At 36.0% G+C, this 13,168-nt stretch overlaps 1 protein-coding gene across 1 annotated transcript; it reads left to right on the top strand.

The window, feature by feature from the left end:
• Nucleotides 1-8,557: 8,557 nt before the first annotated feature.
• LOC120343999 (haloacid dehalogenase-like hydrolase domain-containing 5) lies at nt 8,558-12,461 on the top strand. The gene is made up of 8 exons (XM_039413071.1): nt 8,558-8,712; nt 9,278-9,484; nt 9,614-9,735; nt 9,841-10,143; nt 10,239-10,424; nt 10,552-10,674; nt 10,762-10,890; nt 11,658-12,461. Exons 1-8 carry the CDS (start codon nt 8,674-8,676, stop codon nt 11,857-11,859), a joined length of 1,311 nt encoding a protein of 436 aa, XP_039269005.1. The 5' UTR covers nt 8,558-8,673; the 3' UTR covers nt 11,860-12,461.
• The last annotated feature ends 707 nt before the right edge of the window (nt 12,462-13,168 follow it).

Raw genomic sequence — 13,168 nt, 5'->3', positions numbered from 1 at the left:
AGTGTTCCGTGGAAAAGGAATCAAAAAAACGTCTTAAATAGTCGCCATGGAGATCTATGGCAGGGCTTCCCAAACTAGGGGCCGCTAAACGAATTTTAAGGGCCGCAAAGAGAACACCAATTTTACAAAACATCAAAATCGCATATTTCGAACTGTTTACCATTATTAACGAGGACAAGGGCCGCGAAAATTTTTAATATATATATATATTGAAAGGGATCGCGAGCTCAAAAGTTTGGGAAGCCCTGATCCATGGAACGTGGAGTTGTCGCCCAACTGACCGTTCGATATCGCGTCACCATCGGCTTAAATCGTACTAACAGGAGAGGGATAGTGGCATTTTCGATAACAAGTGAAACTTCTATCTCCATTAGACTTAACATTAGAGGCAAACACTACGTAATGGAGAGTAAACGATATAGAATGGTAAAATGAATTTATTAATTCATATACACACCCTTTAAATCAAGAAACGAAACATTAATAATAAATGCAACATGTAAAAAAATTCAATCATATTTTAAGTATTTTAACATAATTCTGTTTAGTTTTAGCCCCGCATTTGACATAGAATTTTGACATTTGAGATAGAAAGTGGAAGTGTTCCGTGGCCGAAAAAGTTTAGAAAACGCTGATCTAGGCAATCAGGAAACAAAGATCAGTGAAAAGTCTGATGCAGGAATCGTGGATGTGCTAGAAAGAAACATTCAGTGCACAAAATATTGCGTAGCTACTGCATTACCGGGGAAATTGTCGAACAGATGATTTCACTATCCACTAACACCGTGAAGACTTGAAAAGGTGACATCATGAATAATCATTTTATTTGTTTCTTTTTTGTTCAGCAATATTTTTTATTCCTCCCAATATGTGCAAGGCACGTCATTAGCACTGTCGTCACCATTTAACAGATTGTGGATGAATATTAGATGATGAGTTGAACCATAAACAATTTAGCGAGAAGTTCTAATTTGTTTGGAGAGGGAAAACGATACTGTAGGCCTACTTCATTTCAACTGTCCAAAGCAGGGGTGTGCAAACTGCGGCCCGCGGGCCAAATACACAATGTTATAAAAGCGTTTTCGCAATGAATTCGTTTAAATTCGGTGTGACAATAAATTTGAATAGCAGTTTTCAATTTATGCGTTTTAACTCAACATTTCTGTTAGACCCCAACAATGCCGTAAGATCAATAAACAAAAAGAAACAATTTTTTGTGCTTGCCACTACAGTAGAAACTTTACCTACGAAATTAATTCGTTCCGGGAGCCCCTCCGTGTGTAGAAAATTACGTAAGTAGGGACGTATTTTACCTGTAAATAACTTATTCCATCCTAAGCCGCAACAAAACTAGGACATAATATTTGTATAAACTATAATAATGGTTTAAACTCTTAACAAATACACGTTAGCAAGCGTGTGCAGCCAGGATTTTCAAAATCGGCAATTCGCATTCCCGTCGAAAACAGTTGCCGCGATTACGCGCTCGTTAAACGTTAGAAGAGCTGCCTTTCTCAGCGTATAATGATTTTTCTGTGGCGTATAATATTCAATCCATGACAACTACGAGAATCTAAAATGTGCTTATATAATAATTTGATTGTATCCAACATAACTCGCGGTTGCGTCTTGTTATGTTAAAATAAAAACATTTCCACTTCAAAATACCGCGGCAACCTGTGGACATAAAAATATGACATAAACTGCCTAATTGTATTTAGTTCTGATACGTATTATTGCGATTTTGCGACCTAATTATCGCCGAAAGAAAAATGTCAAGGTTTGATATAAAATCCCGTAGAGTACAATTTAATTTCGTACAATTAAAATGCATATAGAGTTTAACAGTAAATCAAAAATATATGTACATCGCCTCGAAATACACGGGGAACAGTCGTTTTGATTACGCCACTTGTTAAAAGAGCCGACTTTTTCAACGAATAATTATTCACCCAGTTGCCCAGTTATTTGGCCCTGCTGTAATAAAGGCTGCACACCCCTGGTCTAAAGCAGTGATTCTCAACTTTTTAAGCCACGCCCCCTTTTTTAGAAATTGTCAAGTTTCGCACGCACCTCAAAAATAACTAGCTAACAATAAGCTATACAAAACAGATATTAAGGATTCACACTAAGGATTATAAAGATACCTGCACAACAGGCGCTCTGCAATCTCTAGACAATAAAGATATGTAAATATCCGAAATAAGTCGTCAAGATCAAATCAAACAAATATTTTTATTTTTCATTTGCTTCACGCTCTGTCAAATAATTGTCTACGCCCTCCTTGTGGGCAGCACACCGCCGTTTGAGAACCACTGGTCTAAAGTCTAACAAAGATAATTTTGTACAATACCCATTCGCAACAAACGTCCGATTCGAATCTCATGAAATCCAATACATACGCGGTTTGTATATTATTTTTCACCTATCAGTCATCACTAATGTATTCCGACGGCGGACTGATTTTTTACTCTGGGTTTTTGTTCTTGGTTTTAAAAATTTTGAGCAGCTTTATTTTTTATCTAAAAACTTCCTTGGTCTTGTCAGGTGATAATTTGATTTATGTAAATTACATTGCGTCATTGGCGCTTATTCTCTCTCCTAAACTTGCGCTCCGTTTTAGAAATTCAATCCATGGTTAAAATTCCAATTTAAAATTTTTAAGCTGTTAAAAAAAACGAAAAAGTTTGAAATTATGATTACAATTCAACGTAAATCTTCACTTTTCGCCCATATATTCGCAATCGTCATTTATCAATATCATGCATAAACTGTTTCCATAATCCTCAGATTTGCCTTTTTTCCTGCTAAGTGCCACCCGAAGCCTACACTGTCATCCGAACACCGCGGCCTCAATGAGGAGCAACAATTTTCATGATAGTTAATCATGGTGGAACAGTAAAATTGGTGAAACGCGGTTATACTACATCTTTATCAAGTGGCCAAGCAGTGGATGCCAATTGGATTCATGGAAAGCTGAAGATATAGTTGGAAACATACCAAGACACTACCGACGTGTTTTATTTATAACCGAGTGTTTAAGCAGCTTTGCATGAAAACATATATACATATACATATATAATAGCATGTATGGTCAAAAGTGCCCAAGCTAGGCCTACATCAACTTTCGCCTAAGGTAGGATAGTCAAATGTTAGAGATCATATATATATAACTTACTAAATTTGAGCTGATCGTTTGGTTCTTAAAGGTTTAACAGGCGAAATTCGGTACGTTGGAAATCCGAAAACGCAATTATATCACTGAGTAGATTAGAAGATGAATATATAAATATATAAGTATAATAAGGTAAGCAAACAAAAGGCGTTCGACCTCGTTTTTCTTCTATATACCACTTGACATTATTTTATTGAATAAGTTAAAAAAAAGTTGAAACGCTTGTTACAGATGATATAAGATATGTTAACGTGGAAAGCTAATCAGCACAGCGAAGATATTCAAATATATTTCGTATTATTTCGCGAATACATTCGTAAAAGCTATAGCGTTAGTTAATTTAAGTAAGTAAGTTGATTGGCGGATTTGAAATCAAAACAATTTATGCCAAACTATAGTCTATCGATTTTGCGTAAGAATAATAAACTGTATATTGCAGAAATAATTGTGATAATTGTAGCTAAATAAGCTGTGTAGTTGTATGCGACTTTTTGCTTTTATTTATCCACCGGTTACTGTGGTAAAGGAAACACGCCTAAAATTTAAGCTTCAAAGGACGGGAATAAAGCCTATCCGTATTAAGATATTTAAAGAATAATCAATAAGAAAACTCGGTATTATGTGTATTGAAAAGCGCCAATGCGATGAAAAAATGGAGTTTCTCAGATCGACATATGCGTGTATTTTGTCGTGGGGTTGGTAATTAATTGATCTTACCGTTTTAAAAAGCATTTTGAAGACTTTTATATTGAAACAGATGTCACGCAAAATGAATTAACGGAATATCTCAGACAATAATCGATAAATAGACATGAATCGATTTGCTTCTCCCCACGCCTTGAACGCGTGTTAACTTTAAATATCTTTGTTGATTCGTTTTTAAAACATAGTGAGGAAAGTACTGTTCCGGGGGTTTATTTGAATTCAAGTTTGCTATTGTATTTGGTAACAGGTTCAATGACCAACTCAGTATTTGGAAATTGTAAAAGTTGCAAAAATAGCTGCCTCTGTAAATAAACCCACGCACTATTGACATACAGGACAACGTTGATCTGATGTTTGTTACCATGCAGTCTACTCAAACAATACTTTACTAACAAAGAAAATTGCTTCTCACGCTATGACCTAATTGAAAATGTGTCGGTTTGATTTCTATTACTGTTGTAATAATCCACGAAGATTCAGACTGATTTTCGCGTGTTATTATTGATGCCATACGTGTGGTATATATTGATGAATGAAAATTGAATTACGCAATGTTACTGTTACTCAGTTTCGCTGAATCAATGTTTTAGTAACGAACATGTACAGAAAATCCCATTTCACAAGGCCGTGTCAATAAATAACTATGATGAAAGTCTACCTACTTTTTTCTGTTCATATAACAGCATAATACATTTTTTTTTAATTATTTCGGTGCTCCCGAAGTATGCGAACCAAGATGGCGGACATCGGAACGTAACATGGGTAACAGGTTAGGGTTAGGCGATACTTTTTTTCCAATTTTCCTTATTTTAGTCCTATTATCAGTTCGAAGACTAGCCAAGAGCCTCCCGTAGTATTTATACCTAAAATTATGGCCTAACCCTAACCTAGTACACATTTACATTCCGATGTCCGCCATCTTGGTTCGCATACTTCGGGAGCCCCATTATTTCAATTTGATTTGAAAATAATTTCAATCCCTCGTTTGTCAATCCAAATGAGAGACTACTGATATTACCGAAATCCGTGCTTTTGCCTAGTTTGTGATACTGAGTAAACAATTAATCCTAATTTTCAAGATTGCGAAAAAATAGATGAAATATATATCAAGAGTTGGCAGGGGCAAAACTTTGTAATAGAAATAAAAATCATCCAAACTAAGGCACTGCTGCTTCAATACAAGCGTTGTTGGAAGACAAATGCTTAAGCTTTCGCGTTATTGGCATTAATTTTCGAATTGAAGCTATTTCATGGAATCCTCGGAATTCCCTTCACTACTTGATTACGTGTACACAAGGAAAATATTATAGGCATATTGAAAGCTTGTTTTTAACTCAAAAAACTTTAATTGTTAAAAGCGATATATACTTCTATAATAAACATACGCATTAAACAAATTTTGGGATATGAAAACCCGAAAAAATTTTCGGGTGACAAAAAGTAGAGCGATTTTGTCAAAATAAAATTTGCTGTGCTGAATTGTGAATTAGACTCGCCCATCTACAATATAACATAAACAGTGTTCATCGTTCTCATAAATGCTTATGTAGCAAATGGCATGAAACGTACACAGTGGAAGAGTTTGAACATTCGTCAAGTATTTGGCCATGACCCAAGCTGAGTTTACAGAAGCAGCAGCGACGGCGTATTTATTTGCAGACGGGTTCGTCGGTTCAATCACCCATTGCCTAATAATATTTCAACTTTAATTATATTGCTAAATATTGAAAGTATGAGTAATTTTGGTTTGTTTAACATTTCATTCGTATTACTTGGAGCCAATCAATTGTATGCAAACACTTCCTCTGTTCGCAATTGAAATATCCGGATTGTTAACTCTTTTCTCCCGTTGCGCGGAATCAATAGTCACACGCTTCTTCGCCAACGGTTAAAACGCATCGTCGCTGAAGGTAGAAAGTTGTATTCAGCATTTGCATTACTGTTTTGGTAAAAATGTGGTTTGGGGGGTAATTTGCGAACCTAGGCAAAGCAGCTGAGTACTTTACGTCATCGGATTTTATTATTTTTATTATATTTATATGTAGCGGCAATCATGAGCTCTCTGGGCACGCAGATGTGCTTTTAGAGAGAATAAGCAAAACGGGGAGAATGCGAAAGAGAATTTTGATCTTTGGATTCGACCACGCGTCGAAAGCGTGATCATATTATGGCAGGGGACATGCTCGAGGCAACAAAACGTGGTGACGAGCGAATGGAGATCCTCTTACGGGTATAGGATCGAAGAAAAGAGATTTCACAATCTAGCGTAGGAAATGTATCATTACATCATTCTCAATATATCAACCATATGTTGATATTTAGATAAATTTCAGGCATGCGGATCTTTCTTCGCGTTTTGTTTTAGCGCTGCCCACTAGTTTTCTACGATGTCAAATTATACCGAATTAATAAAAATTAACATTGGTATGTCTCAATTGTTACCATATAGGAAATATTCAGGAAATTTAAAAGTTATTCGACCAAATGCAAAAATATTAAATTATTTAATTGAAATGGCCGATCGATGATATCGAAAACTGGTGTTATGCCCAATGGGATTGCGCTTATAATCAGACATCTGCAAGCAGAGATCAGAATTAGAGGGATATATGATAGAAATCATTAAAAAAAAGTCTTCGTTGTAATTTTCATATGTGGTTTTAATGGCACGGAAAAAGTGAGACCAACTAGTTTGAAGGATTGTGTTTCGATACGAATAGAATTCAATGGTATAACATTATTCAGGATTTAAATAGTAGTTTAGTCAATCAACTAGCTTCAAATATACGTAGGTTCAAATTTCCATAGGTGCAAAGGTATGCATGTGCAATTGTCGTGAGTTCGAATTACGGGTTCAAATGTACGTTATTTCAAATGTAATGGAACCGTTACAAACGTTATATTGATATGGTTTGATTGTGCGTAAGATTTTCAATAGTGAACTTGAAAAGTACAATTATAGCATGTAGATAAGAATTCGTGAAGATTATGTTGTTTATTAAAGATTTTTATCTGTAAGCATTTCTTGTTGATTCTCGAAATGGGTCCACCCACCCCAGGACGTATTGTGAAAATATGACTGAAATTTTTCTAAATATCTTGAAAAAATTCTCCTTCTTGTGGCCGACGTGTATTTTGTATAAACTTTTGTTAATATCTACCAGGATTGCCAAGATATTTAATTTATTTGAAATCGTCAGAAGTAGAATATAATGAATTTTTGGCTACGGCACAGTCTGGTCGCCGGACTTGAGAGTCTAGCAGGAACACTAGGCTAGAATTGAAAACATTTCTAATGAATATTGTCATGGAAAAGAATTCGGAAGCCAGTAAAAGTTTAAAACACGCTATATTATCGCAGCTATGATTTTAATATCAAAAATGTTTTGTTCCGAAAATATGTCAAAGGTCAAATAAAAGGATCCTCGGAGTAGTCTGGTGAACAACAAGCACGTCCGTTATGTAAGGCATGCATACTTTGAACTTCATCGCATCAACAAGTCATAAACTGCGGCGAATTATTGTAATTACTGTCGGTTGTTTTTATTTTGATGCTTTATGACGTCATATATTCTCGCTTGTTGACGACGATATCTGCGGTTACATGAATGGTATACTGGCATGTTTTCATTGAATAACTTCATGTAAATAGGGTTCTTGTGGGTCGCTAAAACAATTGTCATAAAATCTACAAAGTAATGAGACCATAGCCCGTTATGCAGGTTTTGATCTGTCATAAACGAGCTCAAAGATTTTGACCCGTCTACCAGTTTGCGTGATATACGAGGTGTTTTGAATTCAATGGAAACATGTTTTTTTGCATAGGAATTTATAATAATAATCCACTCAAAAACAACTCGGTTATATGTTTATCATAAATAATCTCGGATTGCTCCATAATTTAAAATAGGTGAATTCATCATTTTAGTTTTTTGAGATTTATGTTTACATGAAATATGTAGAGTTTTCATTGCTTTGTGAGAAATAAACCACACAAGTTTGTGTCGAAATCAGATGCCTACCTCATTGACTGTCCTCCTAAGTTGAATAACCGAAGATATACCCCGGTGAGTTCATGTCTCACAAAGCGAAGGTTTGTTTACCAGAGCCGATCAGCTGATTTCTCTCAATTCGCAACATAGAGAAACGGCGTAAACAGCTGGCGATGAGCAACAAGCCGTCGCGGCATTCGTCCATTCCGTGCAATGCCGGTACTTATTTGCACACCTACACCAGTTTTGTTAATGGGTTTCCAGGATAACGCCCAAAGTCGTCTGATCCCGGGTGGGGTGTCATATTGACGAGTTTGAAAATTTAATAACACGGCAGCGTTTTCCTTTTCTAATTTTTTTTTTCAATTTTTCATTTTTAAACTATGTCGTATTAATCATTTGTTTTGACTGCGAAGCATAGTCTTCTTTTTACTACTCGGATATTACGAAATATCGTCTCCAGGCGTTCCTATATCACATGACAACAAAGTAACTTTATGGTGTATTACATGATGTCATATAAAAGAGAAAAAAGTTTATCGTTGGCCGTCAACAAGTTGATTACTTCTCTCCAGATGAAAAGCACAAATAAGATCGCGCGTGCCATCCCGCATCAGTTGAGCTTCATACTCATCGAGAAGGGTTAGATGAGGATAGACTATACTGAATTGAAGAGAATTCGATCAAGAGTGAACTTTTAATTTGAAATTGTTTGTTTATATTTTCAGAAAATAAACACTTGATAAAACACTTTAAATTTGATTTATCGCGAGGACCACTAACGTTGAAGAACATTGCACGATGGGCTCGCAATATAAAGATCTTAACAACAATGCATCGGTGAGAAAAGTTTCTTCATTAAAAATTCTCCACGTCGCTATATAATCCAAATATTCAATATTATAATCTTTAATTATTCCACTATGGTTCCCATTATATGTGTTCATTTATATTTGTCTAAGTATGAATTAGTGACGGGTCACAGTGCGCATATGGCACACAAAACTATTGATTTTATGGATGGCTGCGGCTACGACAGCTTGGTCTTACAGAATTGATTAAATCTTCGCGACTTTTAGTGTGGTGGAACGTTGTTCTGGCCACCTGTTTACAAGCGATCAACCGGATATTTATGTTACACGTGATCACGAACGCCTATCGCTTAATGATTTGCCCGTCCGGTCATTTTCTCAGCAATATTTTTACTTGTGATTGAGAGGATATTAAGGAAATGAAACTGAAACAATCCTTGGCGGAGATATGGAAATAAAACAATTCATAATTTTGCTTGCTAAACATTATTAAATGAAACTTTTCACTGCTGTACTGCAAAAACGAACATAGCCCACAATAAAAGAATCATTTTTTCGAAAATTCTAACATCTTTCCGTTTTATTTTATCCAGAATAAATCCCCGCAGTTTGGGATCATGTTTGATATCGATGGGGTCCTGTTGAGAGGAAAGACTCCCATCCCCCAGGCCAGCGAATCTCTTAAATCGCTCCTGGATGAAACTGGGACACGATTTGCCGTGCCAGCGGTATTTTGTACAAATGGTTTTGGACTGAGGGAAGTTAAAGCTGCTACTCTATCGGAAAAACTCGGCGTGGAAGTAAGATTGAAATCTCAATTTAAGTGGCAGACTAGATTCGATATATAGATATTTAGATATTATATATTATTATTATTTAGATATTATATAGATGGTAGATATTTATTATAATAAATATTTTTTATTTAGGTAAATCCGGACCAAATCGTTATGTCTCAAAATCCTCTCGAAATGTTTCACGAATACCATGACAAATGGTGTCTGGTATCTGGACCAGAACATGATGGAGGAAGCGTAAAAGTTGCAGAAAGGTTGGTAAAGATTGTTTCAACGACCCTTTATTATGAATTAATCTATTTATACTTTTTCTTATTTTATTCTTATTTATTCAAACAATATTATAAACCTTTTTTCAGTCTTGGATTTCAAAAAATCTTGACCATAGAAGACGTACGAAAAGCGTACCCATATCTTGACTGGGTTGACAGAGCAAGGTGGCCGAAAGAAACGGTAGACGACGACGACAGTTTTCCCACAATTGAGGCTGTTGTACTTCTGGGAGAACCTGTGAGGTGGGAGACCAACCTTCAGCTCATTCTCGACGTTTTGCTTACAAACGGCAAGCCAAATCGCCCGGGCGAAATGAATCAACGAACGCACTTGCCAGTACTTGCTGTGAATATGGATCTCCTGTGGATGGCAAAAGCACAAACGCCAAGGTATATAATTTGGTCTACATTATAAATGCACGATACAAATACTTATTTTGTACCCAACTACAGCGTCTCAATCCTACAAATAATTTCCTCTATAGATTCGGCCACGGAGCGTTTTTGGTGTGTCTTGAAAATCTCTACAAAAAGATTACTGGAAGTGATCTTGAATATACCGCACTGATCGGAAAACCAAGTGAGGTCACATACGAGTATTCGCAAAAGCTGATTGAAGAAATTGCAACATCAATGAACATCACCGAATTGACGACAGTTTACGCCATTGGGTAAGTGCTTCGAAGTTAATTGTTCAACATAGGTTATTTAACGTCTGGAATAGCTGTTTCATTTTTTTCAATTAGTAATCTAGATTGTCATAACTATTAGATTGTAAATTTTTCAAATGTTTTCCAGGGACAACCCGCTTACTGATATTTATGGTGCAAACATGTTCAACAAATTCTTACAACGAAAGAGGAAAGACATTGCTTTCAAAAAAGAAGAAATCAAGAAACAAATGGAAAAACAGTTGACTAGGTATATATGCTTTACTATATATATTTATATATATATACAATAAAGCGAATCATTGCATGCACTTAATCTTTGCGTGTTCATACGTAGGTCGCCAGTTATGCCCCGTGCAAAACGAAACGGGATTTCTGACAGAAGCGCAAAAAAGGCAATTCGTCTTGCAGCTGACAATCATATCGCTCTCCACGGCGACATCACAAATGTTCGTGGGGTGAACAGGTACGTGCTCTTACAATTGTCTTGTGATTGACTCAGCGATTTGATACTATTTAGGCCGGTATTTCTCGTATGGCAATCGTCAAATGATATGCGAACTTTCGAAATACGTCCGCGGCAATTGTATCCAGCGTATACAATAAAACTACGTCACCTAAATATTACAATACATCAAAGTGGAATGTTCAACTTATCCAATTACATATTGCTTTTGTTGGCAATAAGCCCCACGACGCACTCAGATGACATACAAGCGTTGTAGTCTGATTACGAAAAATGTTCTGATTGGGCAAACCCATTTATTTCGAAATGCTACGTTTCGCAATTCAGCAAATCGTCGTTTGAATTGCGTGTCATTTGGGGTTGTCATTGCAGAGTTATCTAAACAAACTATGTATTAATAGCTTTGCTCAGGGTAATGCAAACATAGCTGGTTGCAACATACTGGCTATGTTTGAATTTGCTCATTGCCAAGTATCAGCAGCAAATTGCTCTCATTGCTCGAGGCAAATTCTGTTTGCCAAACCCCAGACAATCAACTTGTAAATATTTGAGCCTAATCGAGTATAACATTAGTTGTAAATAATCAACTGCACCCTACTGAAACAACTTTGCTTTGTTGGCATTGGGAAAATATTTTGAGGTGTGCCGCCGGCGATGTTTAACTTAGTCTTAGAATAACCCCAAATGTATTCTATTGCGGCGCATGGTTGGTATAAGTTGTCTCAATTAAATTAAAAATGTATTCATGCACTGCGTCTTATGTTTAGATGCACTTCGATTCTTGTATGTACTGGCGTATACAAGGCACCTGAGCCAGGAACAGAAGAAGCCGAGGCAGATGTAGATCACGGACACCGGGACCTACCGTACACCGCGGAAATGACAAAAGCTGATTACATCGTTGAAGATGTTAAGAATGCAATAGACACTATTTTCAGAGTGGAAAAGTGGAAACCATTGTATGGTTAAATGCCTTGACAATTATCAAACTTCACTAAGTGAAAGAAAATGATTTAGTATTATTACAAAACAATGCCGTGAACTTCCAGGAGTGTATAAAACACTTTTCGTTTGTGACTACTTTAATATAATTTTATAAGTTTTGCTGTACTGCTGTACTTTTACTTTATAACGCAACGCCAAAAATTCTCAACTAAAAAAAGGACCAAAACGGATTTGTTTTATTAAGAACGGCAAGCAGTATCAATGATATTTTCAATCAAATTGTTATATTAGTATATCTTGTCAATCGCGCCTCGCCGTTTTTATACTGAATGTGAACCAGTCAAATTTATATAATAATTTTGTGGTAAATTATCACTGTGTTTGTACTACACCATGACTGTTCATTAGATCGATAAATTTGAATTTGGGTTGCATTCGAGCTGTTGAGATACATATGATATGTGATATCCTATGCTTCTGCAATTTGTGAAATACCAGTGTCATTTTGCGGGAAATGGTATAAAGGTGTATATGGTGAATGAGTTAAAATTGAAATTTGTGCTATTTTTTCAATTGTTTTTATTTTTGAAAATTTACTGATTTCAATACATAAAAAAATGTGATAATTGTGTTTCTCTTTGTCTCTTTTGAGAAAGGCCCTCGTGAGGCGCTGCCCTTCATTATGAGTTTTAGCTGTCTTTAGCAAATATTTGAGTGACCATCAAACACATATAGATGAAGACCCGTCTGTCCTTGGCGTTATATTTAGGAATATGAGACTGCCCATACTCCACATACAGGTTGAGAAATAATAATTACTGGCAATCCATCCAGGATCGATAGCGCTAAGCTTTAAGATGGCAAAGGAAATGGTTGGGTGACAAAAATGTGAAGAAGGCGCATTTATAACTAAAGGTTTGAAAGCAATATCTATTAAGAATTTGTTGACAATATTCCTAGTATATATGTGAATACATTTTAATGCGACCGACCTAATTCTTACAGTACTTTCCTGATGAAGTATAAGTAATTAATGCAAATGAATGATTGTTATAAAGTCAACAGTTCCATTACATTTGAACCCACGTACATTTGAACCCGTAATTTGAACCCACGACAATTGCACCTATGGAAATTATTTTTTTACGAATATTTGAACCCATACTAACCCTAACCCATGTCTTTTATCACCCTCATAAAGATTGAACCCGCGGATATACGGGTGCAAATGTATGGGTTCAAATGTACGTGGGTTCAAATGTACGGTCACCAACTCAACACATAAACCGCCACTAATTAAATTTAGATTAATGTGACAAGTGTGAACAGTCGC

Source organism: Styela clava, chromosome 5 (assembly GCF_964204865.1).
Source record: "Styela clava chromosome 5, kaStyClav1.hap1.2, whole genome shotgun sequence".
In the NCBI taxonomy this organism is placed as follows: domain Eukaryota; kingdom Metazoa; phylum Chordata; class Ascidiacea; order Stolidobranchia; family Styelidae; genus Styela; species Styela clava.
Note: the sequence above shows the minus strand (reverse complement) of the source record. Positions and strands in the feature narration are given on the sequence as shown.

Bases quoted from the DNA above. Each gene is read 5' to 3' on its own strand.
- LOC120343999 (XM_039413071.1), top strand. From the start codon at position 8,674: ATGGGCTCGCAATATAAAGATCTTAACAACAATGCATCG. The intron at 8,713-9,277 runs GTGAGAAAAGTT...TATTTTATCCAG, and splicing joins ATCTTAACAACAATGCATCG to AATAAATCCCCGCAGTTTGG. The intron at 10,425-10,551 runs GTAAGTGCTTCG...AATGTTTTCCAG, and splicing joins ACGACAGTTTACGCCATTGG to GGACAACCCGCTTACTGATA.